This window comes from Schistocerca americana, chromosome 2 (genome assembly GCF_021461395.2).
Source record: "Schistocerca americana isolate TAMUIC-IGC-003095 chromosome 2, iqSchAmer2.1, whole genome shotgun sequence".
Taxonomy (NCBI): Eukaryota; Metazoa; Arthropoda; class Insecta; order Orthoptera; family Acrididae; genus Schistocerca; species Schistocerca americana.
In genome coordinates this window covers 441758958-441781247 of record NC_060120.1, presented here as the reverse complement: position 1 = coordinate 441781247, position 22290 = coordinate 441758958, and the positions used below count along the sequence as shown (strand labels likewise).

At 39.6% G+C, this 22290-nt stretch overlaps 1 protein-coding gene across 2 annotated transcripts in view; it reads left to right on the top strand.

Annotated features, from left to right (window-relative positions):
- Window positions 1–22290, top strand: part of LOC124593707 (transcription elongation factor B polypeptide 3) — a 161950-nt gene that overhangs the window by 95300 nt on the left and 44360 nt on the right. For both annotated transcript variants that reach the window (XM_047132013.1, XM_047132014.1), the window contains exon 7: window positions 9959–10105. In XM_047132013.1, coding sequence (XP_046987969.1) covers window positions 9959–10105 — 147 coding nt within the window. The remainder of the gene's footprint in view (window positions 1–9958; window positions 10106–22290) is intronic.

Below are 22290 nucleotides of genomic sequence, written 5' to 3'. Positions count from 1 at the left end.
TGATAAGATAGCCATACCGTAGGAGCAGCCACAGTGGAGGGGTATCTGTTGAGAGGCCAGACAAATGTGTGATTCCTTTTCAGTGTGGATGATTGACTGATCTGGCCTTGTAACATTAACCAAGACAGCCTTGCTGTGCTGGTACTGCAAATGGCTGAAGCAAGGGGAAGCTACTCCTGTAATTTTTGCTGATGGCATGCAGTTTCACTGTACGGTTAAATGATGATGGCGTCCTCTTGGTTAAAATATTGTGGAGGTAAAATAGTCCCCCATTTGGATCTCCGGGTGCGGACTACTCAGGAGTATGTCGTTATCAGGAGAAACAAAACTGGTGTTCTACGAATCGGAGCATGAAGTGTCAGATCACTTAATAGGTAAGGTAGGTTAGAAAATTTAAAATGGTAAATAAATAGGTTAACATCAGGTATAGTGAGAATTAGCGAAGTTCGGTGATGGGAGGAACAAGGCTTCTGGTTAGGTGAACACAGGGTTATAATTACAAAATCAAATAAGGGTAGTGCAGGAGTAGGTTTAATAATGAATGAAAAAATAGGAGCATGGATACGCCACTACCAACAGCAAAGTGAATGCATAATTGTAGGCAAGATAAACACGCAGTCCACACCTACCACAATAGAACAAGTTTATATGCCAACTGATTCCAGCCGGCCGCAGTGGTCTCGTGCTTCTAGGCGCGCAGTCCGGAACCGTGCGACTGCTACGGTCGCAGGTTCGAATCCTGCCTCGGGCATGGATGTGTGTGATGTTCTTAGGTTAGTTAGGTTTAAGTAGTTCTAAGTTCTAGGGGACTGATGACCACAGCTGTTAAGTCCCATAGTGCTCAGAGCCATTTTTGAACTGATTCCACAGATGATGAAGGGCTGAAGAAATGTATGATGCAATAAAAGAAATTATTCAGACAGTTAATGGAGACAAAAATTTAATTGTCATAGGGTACTGAAATTCGATAGTAGGAAAAGTAAGAGAAGGAAAAGTGGTAGGTGAATATGGAATGGTGGTAAGGAATGACAGAGGAAACCACCTGGTAGAATTTTGCACAGAGCATAACTTAATCATAGCTAACACTTGGTTCAAGAATCATGAAAGAACGTTGTATACATGGAAGAGGCCTGGAGGCACTGGAAGGTTTCAGATAGATTATAGAGTGGTAAGACAGAGATTTATGAACCAGGTTTTAAATTATAAGACATTTCCAGGGTCAGATGTGGATTCTGACCACAATTTATTGGTTATGAATTGTAGATTAAAGTTGAAGAAACTGCAGAAAGGTAGGAATTTAAGGAGAAGGGACCTGGATAAACTGAAAGAACTAAAGGCTGTAGGATGTTTCAGTGAGAGCATTAGTGAACGATTGACAAGAATAGGGGAAAGAAATACAGCAGAAGATAGAAGAAGAATGGGTAGCTTTGAGAGATGATATTGAAGGCAGCAGAGGATCAAGTAGATAAAAAGATGAGAGCTAGTAGAAATCCTTGGGTAATAGAAGATACATTGACTGTAATTGATGAAAGGAGAAAATATAAAAATGCAGTGAATGAAGCAGGCAAAAAGGAGTAAAAATGTCTCAAAAATGAGAGTGGAAGCAAGTGCAAAATGGCTAAGCAGGGATGGCTAGAGGACAAATGTAAGGATGTAGAGGCGTGTATCATTAGTGGTAAGATAGATACTGCCTACAGGATAATTAAAGAGACCTTTGGAGAAAGGAGAACCACCTGTATGAATATCAAGAGCTCAGATGGAAAACCAGTCCTAAGCAAAGAAGGGAAAGCAGAAAGGTGGAAGTAGCATATAGAGGATTCTACGAGGGGGGACTCAAAAGAAACCGGATTGTTGTCATAAAAAATAATTTTTACAAAATTACTTCAGTCACCTTCAGAATACTCTCCATTACATGCGATGCACTTGCCAAGTCTCTTTTCCCACTGTTGGAAGCATGTTTGGAACTCTTCAAGTTTGATATTGTCCAGTGCCCTTTGCGAAGCTGTTTTTACCGCCTCCACATCATCATAACGCTCCCCTTTTAGCGTTTTTTTCATTCGTGGAAATAGGAAAAAGTCGCACGGGGTTAGGTCCGGCAAATATGGAGCGTGGGGAACGACAGACCACCTCTGAGATGCCAAACAGTGGGTCACTCTTAAGGCCATGTGTGCTGGAGTTTTGTCGTGATGCAAAAACCAGTCACCTGATTGCCAAAGTTCCGGGCGTTTCCTCCTCACATCCTCTTGCAGACACCTTAAAACATCCAAGTAAAAGTGCTGCTTGGTTTCTGGGTCATACCCGTAACACCAACTCTCTTCCCCTGTAATGACTTTGTTCAAGAAGTTTGGATCACGTGCAATCTTTGTTTTCAAGTCTTGACACACATTCATGCGGATGGTTTTTTGCTCCTGTGTGAGAAGGTGCGGAACAAATTTAGCAGCAACACGGCTCATGTGCAAATCCTCACTCAAAATCCGCTGGCACAAGCTCCAACTGATTCTTGTCTCTGATGAAATTTGGTTGATCATTTGGCGACGATTCTCGTTGATCTTTTGGTGGACCTTTCCAATGTTCTCCTCATTTTGCGATGTTGAAGGGTGTCCAGAATGAGCTTGGTCTTCAGCACACATCTCACCACGTTTAAAGCGCCCAAATCACTCGAAAACCTGTGTGCGGCTCATAACATCCTCCTGGAAAGCTTCCAGAAGCATTTGGTGTGTTTCCGTTGCAGTTTTTTTAAGCAGGAAACAAAATTTCACACTCACTCTTTGTTCTTTTAAAGTTGCCATAACGACTTAGCAGAGGTAACCTGCCAACAGTCAGAGAAACACAATACCACACTTGCACGTTCAGCTCTACACTGACGCCGTCTGCACAGCTGTTTCATGAAGGTCTCTACTAACACCATCTAGTGTGAGAACCCTGCACTACGTCTACGAGTGGCAGCGCCCTCAGTGTCCGGTTTCTTATGGGTCCCCCCTTGTATACAAGGGTGATGTACTTGAGGGCTACAGTGTGGAAATGGAAGAGGATGTAGATGAAGATGAAATGGGAGATGTGATACTGCATGAAGAATTTGACAGAGCACTGAAAGACCTAAGTCGAAATAAGGCCCTGGGAGTAGACAACATTCAATTAGAACTACTGATAGCCTTGGGAGAGCTAGTCACGACGAAACTCTTCCATCTGTTGAGCAAGATGCATGAGACGGACGAAATACCCTCATACTTCAAGAAGAATATAGTAATTCAAATCCCAAAGAAAGCAGATGTTGACAGGTGTGAAAATTACCAAACTATCAGTTTAATAAGTCATGGATGCAAAATACTAACATGAATTCTTTACAGACGAATGGAAAAACTGGTAGAAGCTGACCTCGGGGAAGATCAGTTTGGGTACCATAGAAATATTGGAACATGCGACACAATAATGCCCCTACAACTTATCTTAGAAGATAGATTAAGGAAAGGCAAACCTACGTTTATCGCATTTGTAGACTTAAAAAAAGCTTTTGACGATGTTGACTTGAATACTCTCTTTCAAATTCTGATGGTGTCAGGGTTAAAATACAGGGAGTGAAAGGCTATTTACAACTTGTACAGAAACGAGATAGCAGTTATAAGAGCCTAGGGGCATGGAAGGGAAGCAGTGGCTGAGAAGGGAGTGAGACAGGGTTGCAGCCTATCTCTGATGTTATTCAATCTGTATATTGAGCAAGCAGTGAAGAAAACAAAAGAAAAATTTGGAGTCAGAATTAAAATCCACAGAGAAGAAATAAAAACATTGAGGTTTGCCGACGACATTGAATTCTGTCAGAGACAGCAATGGAGCTAGAAGAGCAGTTGAACAGAGTGGACAGTGTCTTGAAAAGAGGATATAAGATGAACCTCAATAAAAGCAAAACAGGAATAATGGAGTGTAGTCAAATTATATCAGGTAATGGTAAGGGAATTAGATTAGGAAATGAGACATTAGATTAGGAACTGAGACACTAGATTAGGAACTGAGACACTTAAACTGGTAGATGAGTTTTGCTGTTTGGGGAGCAAAATAACTGATGATGGCCGAAGTAGAGAGGATATAAAATGTTGACTGGCTATGGCAATGAAAGTGTTTCTGAAGGAGAGAAATTTGTTAACATTGAGTATAGAGTGGACGATAAATAGTTTGGACAAGAAGAGAATAGAAGCTTTTGAAATGTGGTGCTATAGAAGAATGCTGAAGATTAGATGGGTAAATCACATAACTAATGAGGAGGTACTGAACAGAATTGGGGAGAGGAGAAATTTGTGGCACAACTTGACTAGATGAACGGATTGGTTGGTAGGATACGTTCTGGGCATTAAGGGATAACCAATTTAGCATTGGGTTAGGTTAGGTTAGCATGGGAGGTACAAATCATAGAGGGAGACCAAGAGATGAATACACTAAGCAGATTCAGAAGGATGTAGGTTGCAGTAGTTACTCACAGATGAATAAGCTTGTACAGGATAGGGTAGCATGGAGAGCTGCATAAAACCAGTCTCTGGACTGAAGACAACTACTACTACTACTACTACTACTACTACTGTGCAAAATTCTGTATCTGTCAAAGAGGAGGAAATTTTAACATCGGTTTCAAAGAACACCCAAAAATTTCCAACAGCAGTCTATGAAGCTTTTTCCAGCTTCTCAGAAACCAAATCCACAAAGCAGAACATATCAAAAATGCATAACAGGTTCTACACAGAATACCAAATGGACATACCATGGGCAGCTTGGAAGAATTGGAAATATATACCCGCACAAAAATTATCCAAATGATCTCCTTAATGAACAGATCAACCTCAAACATAAAAATTATCTAAAAATTTTATTGACATTTTGAAACACAAGAATTAATAAAAATCACAGTAAACAGAAAACCAAAGATTGTTGTAGTTACAAATGATAACAAAATTATAATATTAATGAAACACTGCTAACATCACTGACTAGCAAAGATTGCACTGTGTAGATACAGCATCAACAAGAATAAGCTGCCATCCCAAATGTCAAAAGTATTTTGTGAAAATATTCTATACAGACAAAACTTACGCTCTAGCAACATATAAACAGTCATCGGTTTAATCATTGATGCAGTATGGGCATCTATTCCAACTAGATGTAAGTATGTTTGCAATGTGAGCTTTCTGTGCAACATTTATAAATGTAAGTATATTCACCAAATGTGACATCTACAGGTTTTCTTGAGTGTGGTGCTGTAGCCGAAACAAGCTTGTGGTAAAGGACGACGATTACTAATTAAATCATTTACAGCTTACCCTGAATTATTCACTACAAAATGTCAGGTTTCATTTCAGTCAGTGGCAGCCTTTTCAACTCAGTGTTGACAAGGCTCACAACAGTGTCAACTCAGGGCTGGTCATGGCACTGCAGGACCTTCACAGAACTCACATTTGTGTGTGTAGTTGCTACTATTGCTTCATATGGATCACCCCTAATGTGGTAATTAATTTTCTTACTCTGGCTGTTTCCTGCTTCACCTACAACAATGACCTAATCCTCTTTTTCAAAATCTTTTCACAAATTCCCTACATCTGATGTCACCTGGCTGAGGCTAGCATTTGCCTTCACAATACTTGTGACCTGTTACCCTGTTCCTAATTTATCCTTTACCATCTAGCAGCAACAATCTTTTACAAGGGTAATCCTAAAAAGAAGGTCTCTTATTTTTTTATAGGTACATATACCTGTTTATTTCTCCAATGGTTTACATCAGCTTACAGCTTGAACATTTAGCTATTTTTTGACATATTCACCATTTCTGTCGATGCATTTTTGTAGACACTGTGGCAGTTTTTGTACGTCCATGTCATACGAGCTCGCCGGCATGCTGTTCAGAAAGTTATGAAACTCTTCTTTCACCTCGTTGTCAGAGCTGAACCGCTTTCCGGTCAAATGTTCTTTTAACCTAGGGAACAAGTGATAGTCACTGGGCGCCAAGTTAGGACAATAGGGTGGGTGGGTGATTATGTTCCACTGAAACTGTTGCAGGAGAGCAACGGTTCGCTGAGTGATGTGTGGGCAAGCATTGTCATGGAGAACGTGTACGCCCTTGCTCAACATTCCTCTTCCCCAGTTCTGAATTCCCCGTTCGAGTTTTTTCGGAGTCTCACAGTACCTGTCAGCGTTAATTGTGGTCCCAGCGATTCAGCTCCAACGATGAGGTGAAAGAAGAGGTTCATAACTTTCTGAACAGCATGGGAGCGAGCTTGTATGACATGGGCATACAAAAACTGCCACAGCGTATACAAAAATGCATAGACAGAAATGGTGATTATGCCAAAAAATAGCTAAATGTTCAAGCTGTAAACTGATGTAAACCATTGCAGAAATAAACAGGTCTATGTTCTTATAAAAAAAATAGGAGACCTTACTTTTGGGATTACTCTCGTATTCCTACGCCCTTTTGGTGCCAACCTACAATCAGTTTCTTTGCTAGAAGTCTGATGTACCCTCCTGTGACATTCAGCTGGATGGGATTTTTCCTCTCCTCCTTCAGGTTACAAGTCAAACTTGTTAGATACTGTAAGCTCACATGTGGATGAAGCTGAAGAGCTGTTCCTGTTTTTCCCGTTACTTGTTATTTTTCCCCATTAACCAGGATCCTTTCTCCTTTCAACCTATAAAGTTCAGACTTCGTGTAATCTAATTCAGCCCAAGGGGTACAAATCTCTGCCTCCTGCTCAGTGATTCTTTTATCTTTTTTGCAGAGCCTACAGTTCCATGGTATAACTTTGTTGAGTTCCCCATTCAATTTCCCACTACAGTCACCCGCATGACATTCCAACCCACAGTCTACACATTCCACTCTCTCTCTTTGACTATCCTGACCTAGATCTGTGAGATTATCACACTTTATTTGGCATTGAGATCCTTTACTAACTCAGTGTTGTACCTATAAAAACAATGTTTTTCTGGTACAATGATTCATTATATAAATACTTTTGTCCTTTTCAGCTTCATCACGGTATTCCTTCACAATTCAGTTGCTGTTTCTTCTACTCTTCAGTCAACAAACAAGGAATCAAATTTGCTGCATCTTGATGCATGCTCAGTTTTCACTTAAAATCTCACAACACAAACCTCTTTTTTTCTGAGTATAATTGCCACTGTTTGTGGTTGAAGGCATGTCTGGTCAAGGGTTATAATAATAATAATCTCTTTCAAATTAAGAGAACCATTCATAACACTGCTTTTGACCCAGACCATCATCTGATTAAACTTTCCTCAAAAGTTCATTTATTCCTATAAAATTGTTGGATGTGAGGTCCGCTAGTGATATAAACCATTGTAGAAATAAACAGGTTTATGTTCTTATAAAAAAATAGGAGACCTTACTTTTGGGATTACCCTCGTGTTCCTACTCCCTTTTAGTGCCAACTTACAATTAGTTTCTTTGCTAGAAGTCTGATGTACACTTCTGTGAACTACAGCTGGATGAGATTTTTCCCCTCCTTCTTCAGGTTACAAGTCAAACTTGTTACATACTGTAAGCTCACATGTGGACCATCCTGACTATCCTATAAATGTTTTCTCAATTATCGGGTAAAATTTCACTTTGCATTTTGCTCCCATAAATGAGGCATTGCAAAAATTACCATGAATGCTGTACCACATTTCACTCAAATAACAGTTTCTGATGAACTGAACAAGATATGAGTGTGACACAATGGGATGTTTTTTGAGCCCTTGTCATAGACCAGTGGCACATTGTTAGGATGCTTTGTTGTTGCGTTAATTTCATTATCTTTGAACATTTACAAGCAACCAGTTGTGCAGAATTGTGTCTTGTAGAAGTGAGGTATTAATGTAAATTGTTGTCATTTACTTGTATGTCATGGGGAAAAGAAGTGAGAAAAGATGAAGACAGGAACTGAACATGGTTTGGCTGAAAAACGAAAGTAATACATTTCCAGTTATAAAGCATAAATAATTTGGTGTTTCATTATGCGCCAACTTCTTGCAGGGGGGACCCTGTTTGGTTAAAAGTAAAAATTGAAACCATGCAAATAATGTGCACATACATGTCTATTGCTGTAGTAGATAAAGGTTTTAAATAGACAAATAAATTCAGCCACAAAGGTCTAATTGTAGTGAACATAGTTGTCCAGGAAGAAAGAAATGCTTGAGCATGTCATCTCACAGATAGAGCATTACAATGATTAGAGGAAAGAACAAATAAATATTTTTCTTAGCAACTATGCTGGAACTCCATATATAATTGTGTGCGAACTGGGTGCCAAAATGTCTTGCAGGTGAACAGAAATATCACAGTATGTTACTGTATAACGTAATCACTTTCAAATCTCCTGCTCAATGCTACACACACAGCAGGGACAATGAGATCTGATCTGACCTGTATGCTGTAGGAGCACATGGCATGTGCAATGTTTTGAGTACATGTTCTCAGGTCCTCTTCTGTGTGACAACGGATGTCCTCTTCAAGGTCTACAGTGCAGCATGTCCACAGAGCATGATACCCAACCCTCATAGTTTCAAATGTACCATTTTCTTGCAGCTGTTATTGTGGTAGGATGAAGGTGTTATGTGATATCATCATTAAAACAGTGGCTGACAACAATGTCCTCTTCTCAGCTTGTGTCTGTACTGTGAACTGGGAGATTTGAAACTGATATGCTTTTCAAACCCATTTTATATCCAAACGATACATTTCTGGACGTGGGTTCCTTATCAGAACTTCATCTGCTATAACCTCTAAAGCCTCCAGAAGACCATAATAGGAATTTTGAATTGCTCTATAAAAAGGTCCTGTAATTGATCAAACTTTTTTATCAGATTCTCTGTTTTCTATGTATGGCATTGTCAAACAAACACGCAGACCTATCAGCAAAGTTGGCCAAAATTAACCTCACTTTTGAAGCAGCTGTCATGAAATTGCAACAAATACTGGTAGAGGTCAGACCTAAACTATTCATTTACAGCATTTTCAACATCAGCTAGTAATTGCCTTATAGCCATTGCCCATTGATTTAGGTTGCTCATTAATCATTGTTTTTGTATTTTGAAGTGAGTGAAGAGACTAATCCTCAACCATGCAAGTTTTCTATGTCCAGTAATAAAAATAGGTTATCGGTACACACTCAGGTGGACCGATACCATTTCTGTTCCTTGAACTATGTGGGCATGGTAGAATGTGGGATTCATATTTCTTTTTGCCTCTGGGGAGTGAATGGAGGAAGCTATGAAGGTGAAAGCATGATTCAGATTGGCTCCAACAACATGAATACACTCACCTGTGTGGGAACTTTTGTGTAGTTAGTACATACATCAGGACGTTTTGTGACTGAATATATGCAGCATTACACATTATTAAAAATGTCTGCTGGGAGATATACTTCTAACTATGTTGCAAATATTCTGTTTTGCAGCAACTGAAAAGTTAATAAGGATTTTGAATACAGCTGTACATATTTTATCATGTAAAATAAGAACAGCCTCATACTGCTTGTAAATTTTAACCTTCAACAACAATAGAGGGAGATGCAGGGCATGCACAAGTGGTGTGTTCTTAATATGTAGACTACAAGGTGAAAATAGAATGCAGATGGAAGAGGCCCAGCATTGCTCATGCTGTGCAGTTGCTATACCTATGCTTTATGTCTCATGTCAAGTGTCTACCTTCGAGGGGTTGTGAGATTACTTTTGCAAGAAACCGGCCAGACGTAGTACAATGCCTTTAGCAGTGGTCACTAAAGTGTTATTACACGTGTTATTGTTGTATTGTGAAAGCTGACTGTGGGTACAAAACACCTGTAATGTTTCATGTCTTTCAACCCCAGCCAAGTTCAAATGAGAGTGCAGAGTACCCTAGCAAAAGTTTACAGACAGTGGTTTGATGTAACATATTTTATTATGTTATTAAATATCTGTATTCCTTATTTTCTCTTTACAGCGCTGTGTAGAGGAACAAGAGGCTAAACTGAAGGCATTGACATCCAACATACAACAGTCTATTGCAAAATCAACACCAATTCGACAAACAAAGTTGGCATATGTTGACAGTATTGCCAAACCGCCACGGAATGTGGCAAAGCAACAGGTAAGAATATTACTGTTTTTTATTTGCTTTTTATCTATAGTGAAATAAGTTAATAAATAGTGGGTTATTTGGTAAAACTATTCAGCATAGGTGAGTGCGGTCATATATTGTATAGACCAATCTTTTGGCCGTGGTTGCATGTGGATGAAACGTAGGTCTGTACAAGAACAGAATGTCATGGTTGCATACTCAAAATAGTTTTATTGAAATAGCCATTGAAACCTCAGCTCACACATAAGTAGTGGATTGTTTTGAGACACATCACTGTGCACTGCTGTACATCATCGTTATGCTAATATGTTATTTGTTAATAAACAGTACACTTGGTGAAAAGGGTTTATATCTGTATTTCATATGGAACTTAACACCACTTGGGGAGCGATTGGTGTAATAAGTAGATAGGAAGTAATGGGAATAAGACCTTGTGACACTGGAAATCAGTGATCTGTTTTATAAGACAGTAGGGATTATATGACATGTGTGACTGTAACAGCCACATATAATGATTGTTATTGAAATTTTAGAAAAGCTTTAAGACTTTCTTTTATAAAAGAGTGTGAAGGTTTGGCATGTTGATTTTGTAACTCGTGAGAAAGTGAGCATTATCATCTCAGAAAACTTTAATTCTCTCGCCAATATTCAGAAACTTTTTCACGTGTCTTCTAATAAAACTATGTAGAAACTTCAGAAAGTAAGCTACACACATCGTCCCACATTAAGACCATTGTGCAACAAGAGTGGCACATTGTCAGAAAAGAGTACATGTTCCAGGCTTCCAGCAGACACATTTTTGCTACAGTACAAATAATAGGTGCATCATAGTGTCAGAGTAAGAGGAAATGGCAGCAGAAAACTTACTGCAAAGTTGATGTACGCAGGACAGTATTATCCTCATGGGAATAAGATCTAAATTGTACACTGAGTCACTCTTAAATTGAGGCGATATATGAATCAGATGCAATGTCATGTCCAGCCATAGTGAAATGGTGCCAACAGTTTGATGAAGTCTACACAGACATGGGTGATGCTGATAGGGAAGTGCGTATCTTGCATCAAGTGACTTCTGTCTTTCCTGCAAGCTGCGAGAAAATCTGAGGGATAAGAATTTTTTTAACAATGAGGAAGTTCAAACAACAGTTCATGAGTGGTTCTGTCACTAACGATTTCTGTTGTTAAGGAACTGAATTATTGGTAGAACATTCTGATGGATGTTTACAAAGACTTGCTGATTATGTTGAAAAGTAGTGTCACACATCTGAGTCACTCTGTAGTGTACTGCAGCTTTCAATAAAAGTCACTTTGCCAGCTACAATAATGTGTGACTTGTTGAAGTCTCCTCGTGTAATAAGACTATAATAGCATCATACAATGAGTCAAATTTTTGAATTTAGAAGAATTAAAGACAAATACAGGATGAACAGGAAAAGAAATAAACAGAAAAGTAAAAACAAACTGGTATGCCTTTGGTAAAGAAAGTAGGGTGTCCTAAACTAAGCATCCAGTGGGTTTGAAAAGGAAATTTTACATCTGTGTGTTCTTCTAATTTAGCTGTATGGTAATGAGACAAGGAGTTTTGAAGTAAAAACCATTCAAAAACAGAGGTTGCTCTGTGAGCTGTGAAGAGGCTCATTGGGAATAAGTAGGGACCTAAAAATTAGCATATAGTCTTACCAAAAAAAGTTATGTTCATTGCTTTTTTTTTTCTTGTGGCTCTATCTAAGCTTTCAACAAATGATTGTTTCTGGAGCCAGCAGCATTTTTCCCCAGTGATCAGAGTGCGTCTCTGATTTAAAGTATTTCATGACATTATTTTTCTTGTCTCATCCAGTTCGATAACTACAATATCTGTGTAATATTGATTTCAAAATTCTATGAGCATTCATAGCCATTTGACCAAATACTTCACAGCCCAATAGAGAGAACTGACAAGGAATTTAGCATAGAAGAGAACTGAAAATAACTCTATTTGCATGTTAGAGGAAGACTTTTGGTGTAGTAGAAATTCATTCTCTGGTTTTGTTTTTCCTTTTCCAACCAGTTTCTGTAGCTGCTAGTTGGCCACTAGCATAAATAAACTAAAATTGTGACTGACAGAGGACATAGGAGTGGTGCCACCTCCTCTCAGGGCAACGATTCTACACCGGTGTTCTAAGTTCCTGTGAAAGCAGAACTTGTGCATGGTCATGGGGATTACCAATACCTCCTGGTGTTGTGAGCTTCATAATTGAACTTCGTGATTGACGAGCATTAGTCTCTTCACGTGTTTCAAAATGCAGGAATGATGATTAACATGCAACCCAAATGATTGGGCAATGACTATAAGGCAGATGTTGCTGATCTTGGCAATGTTGTAAATGAGATAGTTTAGGCCTGACCTCTATCAGTACTTGACGAATCACGATTTAAACCACCTGCAACCTAAAACTATCATGTTAAAAGTACCTGCATTAGATCAACTTTTCAACTTTAGCTACCAGACAAATGTATGCATTTCTTTGTCCTATGTTACTAGGTTCCATGGCTAAGTCACATGTTGCATTATGTGGGGTTTATCTTCGACACACCATTTGATTGTCCACTGTTGGCATGGCACCAGAGCATTGAACACACTAACACATCATTGCAGTCATCCACTTTTTGTTTTGCAAACACACTCTTATACACATTATCTTTCCAAATTGGGTTTTGCCAGTTGACACACAATACAGGTAACCAAAAATGGATTACGTTTATATGCAGAAAATAAAGCCATTGATAAAACAATTCATCCAGATACAATTGTGCTATGAAAATGCGCTAGCATTTGGTAGGTAATTTCACATTTTGAAGGCAGAATTTGCATCTATATTTGCATTTACTGTAAAAGAGAGACAGTAAAACAAATAAATCAGGGAGTAGATAGGAGAAGAAGACAAGATTGTGAAGGTAAAAAAAAGCACAGTGGTTTTTTACTGTGGAACCAAGTGCACCTAAGTATTAGATGATCACACTTCTATTGTGTGTGGGAGTGAGGGCGCTTTGTGTGATTTATCATGAGTTTTTATTGTGATATTCCATGGGGACACACTGAATACTTGATAGTATATGCATAACTATCTTGACATAATTGACAGTGCGATACAATTTTTTTAGTCATCACTGTACATGCTTACTGTAAGGTCACCATGTGTTTCTGGTAATATCTGTGGGAGGCCAAGTGCAATAATATTGAGTCCAGATAGTACTGTGTGTGTGTGTGTGTGTGTGTGTGTGTGTGTGTGTGCGTGCGTGCGTGTGTGTGTGTGTGCGCGCGCGCGCGCGCGCGCTCGCAAGCTGGGTGAAATATCATATTGGGATTATTTTGTAGTCAATACCATAAGATAGTAGTTACACATGGTCGTGAAAATAATGTTGCTTGAACACCTCCGTCTGATGAATGAGCCTGCAGTGGCTTGAAAATTATGTTATCATAAATGGTGCAATAAATCATATCAAATTCAAAAACAAATGGTTGCATATAATCTACATAATCCACTATTTACAGTCACAGTTCAATATCTGCACTGGATATAATTACACAGGTAGTCACTTAGTTTATCTTCATTCAATACATCTCAATTACATTACAATTTGCATGTGCAGAATCTCTATTGAAGTTACTTTCTGGACAATTTCATTAGCAAATACTCTTCCTTAATCTTTCACATATGCTGTTACCTGGTGCCCTTATAAAATGTTCACACTGACATATCAGGGTCAGCCACTGTGTAAATTATGTGCATGACAATGTTATAAACTATTTCCAAGTGAATGTCTAAATGTTTTGTACAAAGTCTCAATAGATAAAACACCATTGATTCATCAACTGAGAGAGTGTAGAATAAAGTACAGTTCAAACACAAGAACAAGCAAGAGACTAAAACTTTGTTTAAGAAAGTCACCAAATAGAGGAACTAATGAACAGTGCATATTGAAGTGTTATACACTGTAGTCTGTGAGAAATCTGTATGTCCAGATTGGGAGGATTGTTACTTTTAAAGGGTCAATCAAATATAAACCATAATTTCCATTTATGTGCCCTTTTGTAAATGGAGAGCAGTGTAATACTTGCTAATTGTTGCTTTCGTTTCCAGTGATTGTTCTTGATAGCTAGAATGTTATTGTACTGTTTCTTTAGTCATAATCGCAATGTCAGAGCAATAGGAATCATCATTGTTGCACAGTGCATTATAATCAAGTTTCTCACAATAGAGGGCATGAAACTATTCAGAATTGTGAAAATACTTGTGCTACATATGGCACAATCAATTTTTATAAGGACAGGAAACAGGTGAGAACGTAGCTATCTGATGTCGCTTGAGGACAAGCGTGACTGATTTTTTATTTTAAAGGAGTTCCTCGCATTGATTTTCTTCATAAACATTGTATAGTGAGAACACCGCAGACTATTGCCAGCTTTTAGGTCAAACAAAATATGCATATCATCAGAAAAGGTGTGCAATCCGGGATGTGACAGTCCTTCATGATAGCACACAGATCCACACAGCTGCCTGAGCTCAACAGAAAATTCAGGACTTGTTCCGGACCACACTAGAACATCCTCCCTACAGTTCGGATGTATCGCCCTGCAATTTTCACTTGTTCGAACTACTAAAGGAAGCAGCCCAAGGACATAGATTTGATGATGATGGTGCTTTCATCTTCCCTACAGTTCGGACATATCGCCCTACAATTTTCACTTGTTTGAACTACTAAAGGAAGCAGTCCGAGGACATAGATTTGATGATGATGGTGCTTTCAAAGGTGTTTGTGGAAAACTGGCTGCTGCCACAGCCACACTCATTTTATGGAAACAAGATCAAGAAACAGCTTATCTGCTGGGAAAAATGTATTTCCTGTTCAAGAGACTATATAGAAAAATAAGTTCCTATGTATGAATTTTTCTGAAGCTTAATTAAAAAAAATTGGTTTATATTTGCTTCACCCTTGTAAATAAGATTGCATGGAGATGCCCTGTGTCTGTCTGCATTATGGAGTGTAAAGGGTTAACTTCGACTGCTTCACTGTTGCAATAGGAAACTGGAATCTGGGAGCTTTCATAAATTTTCAACTTCATACTAAAGAATAGAAAGTACTTCTTCTAAAATTCTGTTACATTGCCCCCTCCATTACAGTTGGAATATGTAAGTTAACACTTCATATTCTGTTAATGTTTGTACATGTGATATGACACTGCATTAATTCTGTTTGGCATTAACAAATGACAGTTCTTTATGGTCTGACAGCTAACTAAGCACCATCTGTCTTCTGTGATATCAGCACCATTGTCATGCACACCCTTTTATTTGATAGTGTGTCCTGTTTATCCAAGACAGGGTATCGTAGCATGGAATAACTGCCAAGCCAACAGGCACTGTGAAGTGTAGTAAAACTGTCCTCATCATCCCACCTTGAAGGCACTTGAGAGCCATCCGTACCCATTTACATGCGTAAACAGTAACAAAACTTCCAGGCAGTTTATGATTCTAATTTACTTAACTAATAAAATAGTTTTAACTGTCGCAATCATCGTTTGTCACTTAGGCAGACGTTGGGTAACACATCACTTTACACCATGTATCTCCACCATTAGACAAATATCAGCACACACTCCGCTGCAGAGTGAAAAATCTCATTCTGGAAACATCCCTCAGGCTGTGGCTAAGCCATGTCTCCACAATATCCTTTCTTCCAGGAGTGCTAGTTCTGCAAGGTTCACAGAAGAGCTTCTGTGAAGTTTGGAAGGTAGGAGAATGAGGCACTGGGGGAATTAAAGCTGTGAGGAAGGGTCGTGAGTCGTGCTTGGGTAGCTCAGATGGTAGAGTACTTGCCCGCGAAAGGCAAAGGTCCCAAGTTCGAGGCTCGGTCTGGCACACAGTTTTAATCTGCCAGGAAGTGTAATTTTTTGTTTCTGTTCCTTTGTCACATCATTTCAATTATGGGCACTGATGACTGCAGAGTTGAGCACCCCACAAACGGAACTCATCATCGACACCATCATTTTAATAACTTTAATAACTTTCTCTCTCATTTCTTCTTCCTGTCATTCCCTTTTCACTTGGAATATTTGTGCATGTGAGTTTAATTCTTTTTATTTGTCTATTGTAATATGTTAACATTTAAATGATAATGTATGGATTAAAAAACAAAATACAAAATCTATTTATACTGTCTGTGCAATGGTGTCAAAAATGTATTTTTCATTGCAAGATGTCCATTGTTTTGGATGGTAATCATCACACAAAAATTTAAAACATAAACTCTTATTGCACAATGGGCAAAGTAACACAAATAAACATTTAAATGAAAGAAGTGATTATAAATAAAATGACATTCAAGCAATATGAGGTATGGAAATAATGAATGCAGTAATATGGACAAAAATGTAGGATGATAAAATGAAAGAAGTTAAATTGAAGTTAATAAATAAAATGAATTGAAATCGCATGAACAAAGATTGCACATGGAAAAGGAATAATAGGAAGAGAAATGATAAGAAATGAAAAATTAACATGGTGATTAAAATAATATGACAAAGCAATAGAAATAAAGAACACATTTAAATAAATTAACTGAATAAAAGTAATGACCAGTGTTACTTTGATAAAGATTTTTAAAAAATAAAAATAAAGTCCCTGAAGAAGTTTGAACCCACAACCTTTTGCATCATAGGCAGTAATATGCTGGTTGCGAAGACAGAGAGTTGGCAATTTGAAGTCTTCGGAGGTCCAGTAGAATCTGTTAAGTTTGCAGGAGGATTCAACACACATCCTCTATCAAGTCAGACTGGCAGCGAAGGCATTACATATCAGAAATGAAACTGTAGAGGATATGATTTCAGTCTGTTAAAGCAGGAGAAAACAAAATGGAAAAAAAGAGAGGAGGATTGCATGGTAGAATGAGGAAGTAGAGAAACTTGTGAAGATGAAAGGGGAGGCCTATAATAAATGGTTGAGCACTCAGGTGGATGAAAACCATAGCATATGGATCTAAACAGAAAGCAGCACAAAGGGTCATTACTAGAGTGAAATAAGAGGTGTAACAAAAAGTCTGATTAATAAATAGAAAAAAAAACTTTGCTAGTACTAGTGTAAGGAGAGTTTAGATTAGGTTAGATTAGATTAGTACTTGTTCCATAGGTCATAAATACGACACTTCGTAATGATGTGGAACATGTCAGGTTAATAAAAGGTGTCTATACAAGATATTACATTAGACAACATATTACATGACACTCATTAATTTTTTTGTGGAGGTTGGGAAATTACCCACTTACTATATCCAAAAATTCATCTAATGAGTAGAAGGAATTGGCATTAAGAAATTCTTTTAATTTCCTTTTAAATACTATATGGCTATCTGTCAGACTTTTGATGCTATTAGGTAAGTGACCAAAGACTTTTGTGGCAGCATAATTTACCCCCTTCTAAGCTAAAGTTAGATTTAACCTTGATTAGTGAAGATCATCCATTCTCCTAGTGTTGTAGCCATGTACACTGCTATTACTTTTGAATTCGTTCGGATTGTTAATAACAAATTTCATAAGTGAATATATATATTGTGAGGCTACAGTGAAGATTTCTAGCTCTTTAAATAAGTGTTTGCAGGGTGATCTTGGATGAGATCCAGCATTTTTTCTGATTACACGCATTTGTGCAATGAACACTCTTTTACTCAGTGATGAGTTACCCCAGAATATGATGCCATATGAAAGCAGAGAATGAAAATAGGCATGGTAAGCTAATTTACTCAGATGTACACTCCTGGAAATGGAAAAAAGAACACATTGACACCGGTGTGTCAGATCCACCATACTTGCTCCGGACACTGCGAGAGGGCTGTACAAGCAATGATCACACGCACGGCACAGCGGACACACCAGGAACCGCGGTGTTGGCCGTCGAATGGCGCTAGCTGCGCAGCATTTGTGCACCGCCGCCGTCAGTGTCAGCCAGTTTGCCGTGGCATACGGAGCTCCATCGCAGTCTTTAACACTGGTAGCATGCCGCGACAGCGTGGACGTGAACCGTATGTGCAGTTGACGGACTTTGAGCGAGGGCGTATAGTGGGCATGCGGGAGGCCGGGTGGACGTACCGCCGAATTGCTCAACACGTGGGGCGTGAGGTCTCCACAGTACATCGATGTTGTCGCCAGTGGTCGGCGGAAGGTGCACATGCCCGTCGACCTGGGACCGGACCGCAGCGACGTACGGATGCACGCCAAGACCGTAGGATCCTACGCAGTGCCGTAGGGGACCGCACCGCCACTTCCCAGCAAATTAGGGACACTGTTGCTCCTGGGGTATCGGCGAGGACCATTCGCAACCGTCTCCATGAAGCTGGGCTACGGTCCCGCACACCGTTAGGCCGTCTTCCGCTCACGCCCCAACATCGTGCAGCCCGCCTCCAGTGGTGTCGCGACAGGCGTGAATGGAGGGACGAATGGAGACGTGTCGTCTTCAGCGATGAGATTCGCTTCTGCCTTGGTGCCAATGATGGTCGTATGCTTGTTTGGCGCCGTGCAGGTGAGCGCCACAATCAGGACTGCATACGACCGAGGCACACAGGGCCAACACCCGGCATCATGGTGTGGGGAGCGATCTCCTACACTGGCCGTACACCACTGGTGATCGTCGAGGGGACACTGAATAGTGTACGGTACATCCAAACCGTCATCGAACCCATCGTTCTACCATTCCTAGACCGGCAAGGGAACTTGCTGTTCCAACAGGACAATGCACGTCCGCATGTATCCCGTGCCACCCAACGTGCTCTGGAAGGTGTAAGTCAACTACCCTGGCCAGCAAGATCTCCGGATCTGTCCCCCATTGAGCATGTTTGGGACTGGATGAAGCGTCGTCTCACGCGGTCTGCACGTCCAGCACGAACGCTGGTCCAACTGAGGCGCCAGGTGGAAATGGCATGGCAAGCCGTTCCACAGGACTACATCCAGCATCTCTACGATCGTCTCCATGGGAGAATAGCAGATTGCATTGCTGCGAAAGGTGGATATACACTGTACTAGTGCCGACATTGTGCATGCTCTGTTGCCTGTGTCTATGTGCCTGTGGTTCTGTCAGTGTGATCATGTGATGTATCTGACCCCAGGAATGTGTCAATAAAGTTTCCCCTTCCTGGGACAATGAATTCACGGTGTTCTTATTTCAATTTCCAGGAGTGTATATCGCCAAAATTTGCAAAGACCCTAATAGCTTAAGTAGCTGAACTCAAACGTTTCAGCAGATCCTCAGCATGTTTTTTCCAGTTCAACCCCTCATCAATGCATACACCTAGAAATTTTGAATATTCTACCTTAGCTACCGATTTCTGATCGAAGTCTATATTTATTAATGGGGTCATTCCATTTACTGTGTGGAACTGTAGATACTGTGTTTTGTCAAAGTTTAATGAGAGCCCATTTGCAGAGAACCACTTAATGATTTTCTGAAAAACATCGTTTACAATTTCACCAGTTAATTCTTGTCTGTCGGGTGTGATAGCTATACTTGTATCATCGGCAAAAAGTACCAGCTTTGCATCTTCATGAATATAGAATGGCAAGTCATTAATATATATTAAGAACAGCAGAGGACCCAAGACCGGACCTTGCAGCAACCCATTCATGATTGTTCCCCAGTTTGAGAAAGCACAAGTTTTTTGCATATTATGTGAACTGTTTATTTCAACTTTCTGCACTCTTCCAGTTAGGTATGATTTAAACCATTTGAGCACTGTCCCATTCATACCACAGTACTTGAGCTTATCTAGAAGTATTCCATGATTTACACAATCAAAAGCCTTTAATAGATCACAAAAAATCCCAACGGGTGACTTCCGGTTACTCAGAGCATTTAATATTTCATTAGTGAAAGTATATATAGCATTTTCCGTTGAAAAACCCTTCTGGAAACCAAACTGACATTTTGTTAAAACTTTATTTTTACAAAAGTGTGAAGCTACTCTACAATACATTACTTTTTCAAGAATTTTGAATAAGGCAGTCAAAGAGAAATTGGGCAGTAGTTGTTGACATCAGACGTATCCCCTTTTTTATGCAGTGGTATAACGATGGCATACTTCAGTCTACCTGGGAAAATGCCCTGCTTCAGAGAGCTATTACATATGTGGCTAAGAATCCCACTTACTTCCTGGGAACAAGCTTTTATTATCCTGCTGGAAATGCCATCAATCCCATGTGAGCTTTTATTCTCGAGAGAGTTTATTATCTTCCTAATTTCAGATGGAGAGGTGGCTGGAATTTCAATTGTATCAATGGTGTGGGTAAGGCCTCTTCCATTAACTGCCTTGCTTCTTCTAATGAACATTTAGATCCTATTTTCTCTACAACATTTAAAAAATGATTATTCGAAATGTTTTCGACTTCCGGCTTGTTGTTTATCTAGTTTCCATTCGCTTTGATAGTGATGCCGTCATCCTGTACTCTTGGTTGTTCTGTCTCCCTTGTAATAATATTCCAAATTGTTTTGACTTTGTTATCAGAGGTATTAATCTCAGACATGATGCACACGCTTCTGAACTTTTTAATAACCTTTCTTAATGTAGCACAGTAGTTTTTATAATATTTGTTTGTTTCTGAGTCATTACTCTTTCTTGTTGTTAGATACAGTTCCCTTTTGTGGTTACAAGAGAGTGTAGAAGATACTTATGACGATGAGAACTGAAAACAAAGATAGTGCTGCGATTACTCTAATAAGCATGGAGTAGTGGGTAAAGTATTACCGAGCCCTACTCACTGAGAAGAGAAAGATATGTATAAAAGGAATGTTAAATTTGATGAAAGAAGATAAACGTCCATGTGCATGACCCACAAAGCTGTGAAGCATATGAAAAATGATAAATCACTGGGTCTGGGTGAAATAAACATAAAGGAAGCTTCTGTGGTCATACATGATATCTTGGCATACTTGTATAATAAGTGTTTGGAAGGGGACCAGATACCCCTAGGAATGGGAGAAGTCAGTTATACTTCAGTGTATCAGAAGGGAAACAAAAAGGGCTGTGGAAATTAATGAGGCATAAGTGTGATGCCTCACTAGTGCAATTATGCAGTTGAATCTCAAAAGAAAGAATGGAGATGTAGGCCATTATATCTGAAGAACAGAATGGTTCTAGACCAGAGGGCTCGTGCATCAATGGAATATTCACATCACGGAATCTTATAGGGAAGAGAACTGTCAGGGGGATACAGATCTGGGGATAGAGACCCATTTAGTCTTCATGGATTTGTGAAAGGCCTATGATACAGCGCCACAAAACAATCTGTGAACAAATATAAAGAATAGTGGTGTGTCAACTACACTGACAGGAAAAAAAAATCACAATACCAAGCAAGAGTTGTGGGACATAAACGAAAGTTGGTAGGAATTTCTACATGTGAAAGATGATGCCTATTCAGATTTTGCACATAAGAATGATGGTAGTAGCACCACTATGAGGAAGCAAATCAAGTTTACTTCAAGTACACACTGTAACAATCGTGAGTGTTAGTTACCTTTGATACTGGCTGTGATGAATTGATGTTAGTCAAGAGTGCCTTTAATGTGACAAACATGCCATTATCAACAATTCACTGAGTTTTAATGAGGTCATTTAGTAGAGCTATGAAATGCTGGGTGTTCCTTCTGCGATACTGCAGAAAGACTTGGCTGGAATGTAGCCACTGCACATGATTGCTGGCACAGGTGGTCATGAGAATATACTGTCACAAGAAGACTGGGCTCTGGACAGTCACATGCCACTACCGAGAGGAAAGACCATCATGTTTAGCATGTGGTACGGTATGTACTGCATCTGCAGCAGCAATTTGAGTGACAGTTGGAACCACAGTGACATGACAAACTGTTGCAAATTGGTTAGTTGAAGGACAGCTCTGAGCCAGACGCCCGTAGCATGCATTCCACTGACCGCAAACCACCACCATTTGCGACCTCAGTGGTGTCAAGCGAGAGCTCATTGGAGGGCAAGTTGGAGGACTATTGGTTTTTCTGATGAATGGTGGTTCTGCCTCAATGTCAGTGACTACTGTATGTTGGTTAGGAGGGGGCCAGTTCAGGGTCTGCAACCAACTTGTCTGCATGGGAGACATACTGGATCTACCCCTGGAGCTACGGTCTAGGGTACAATTACATATGACAGCAGGAGCACTC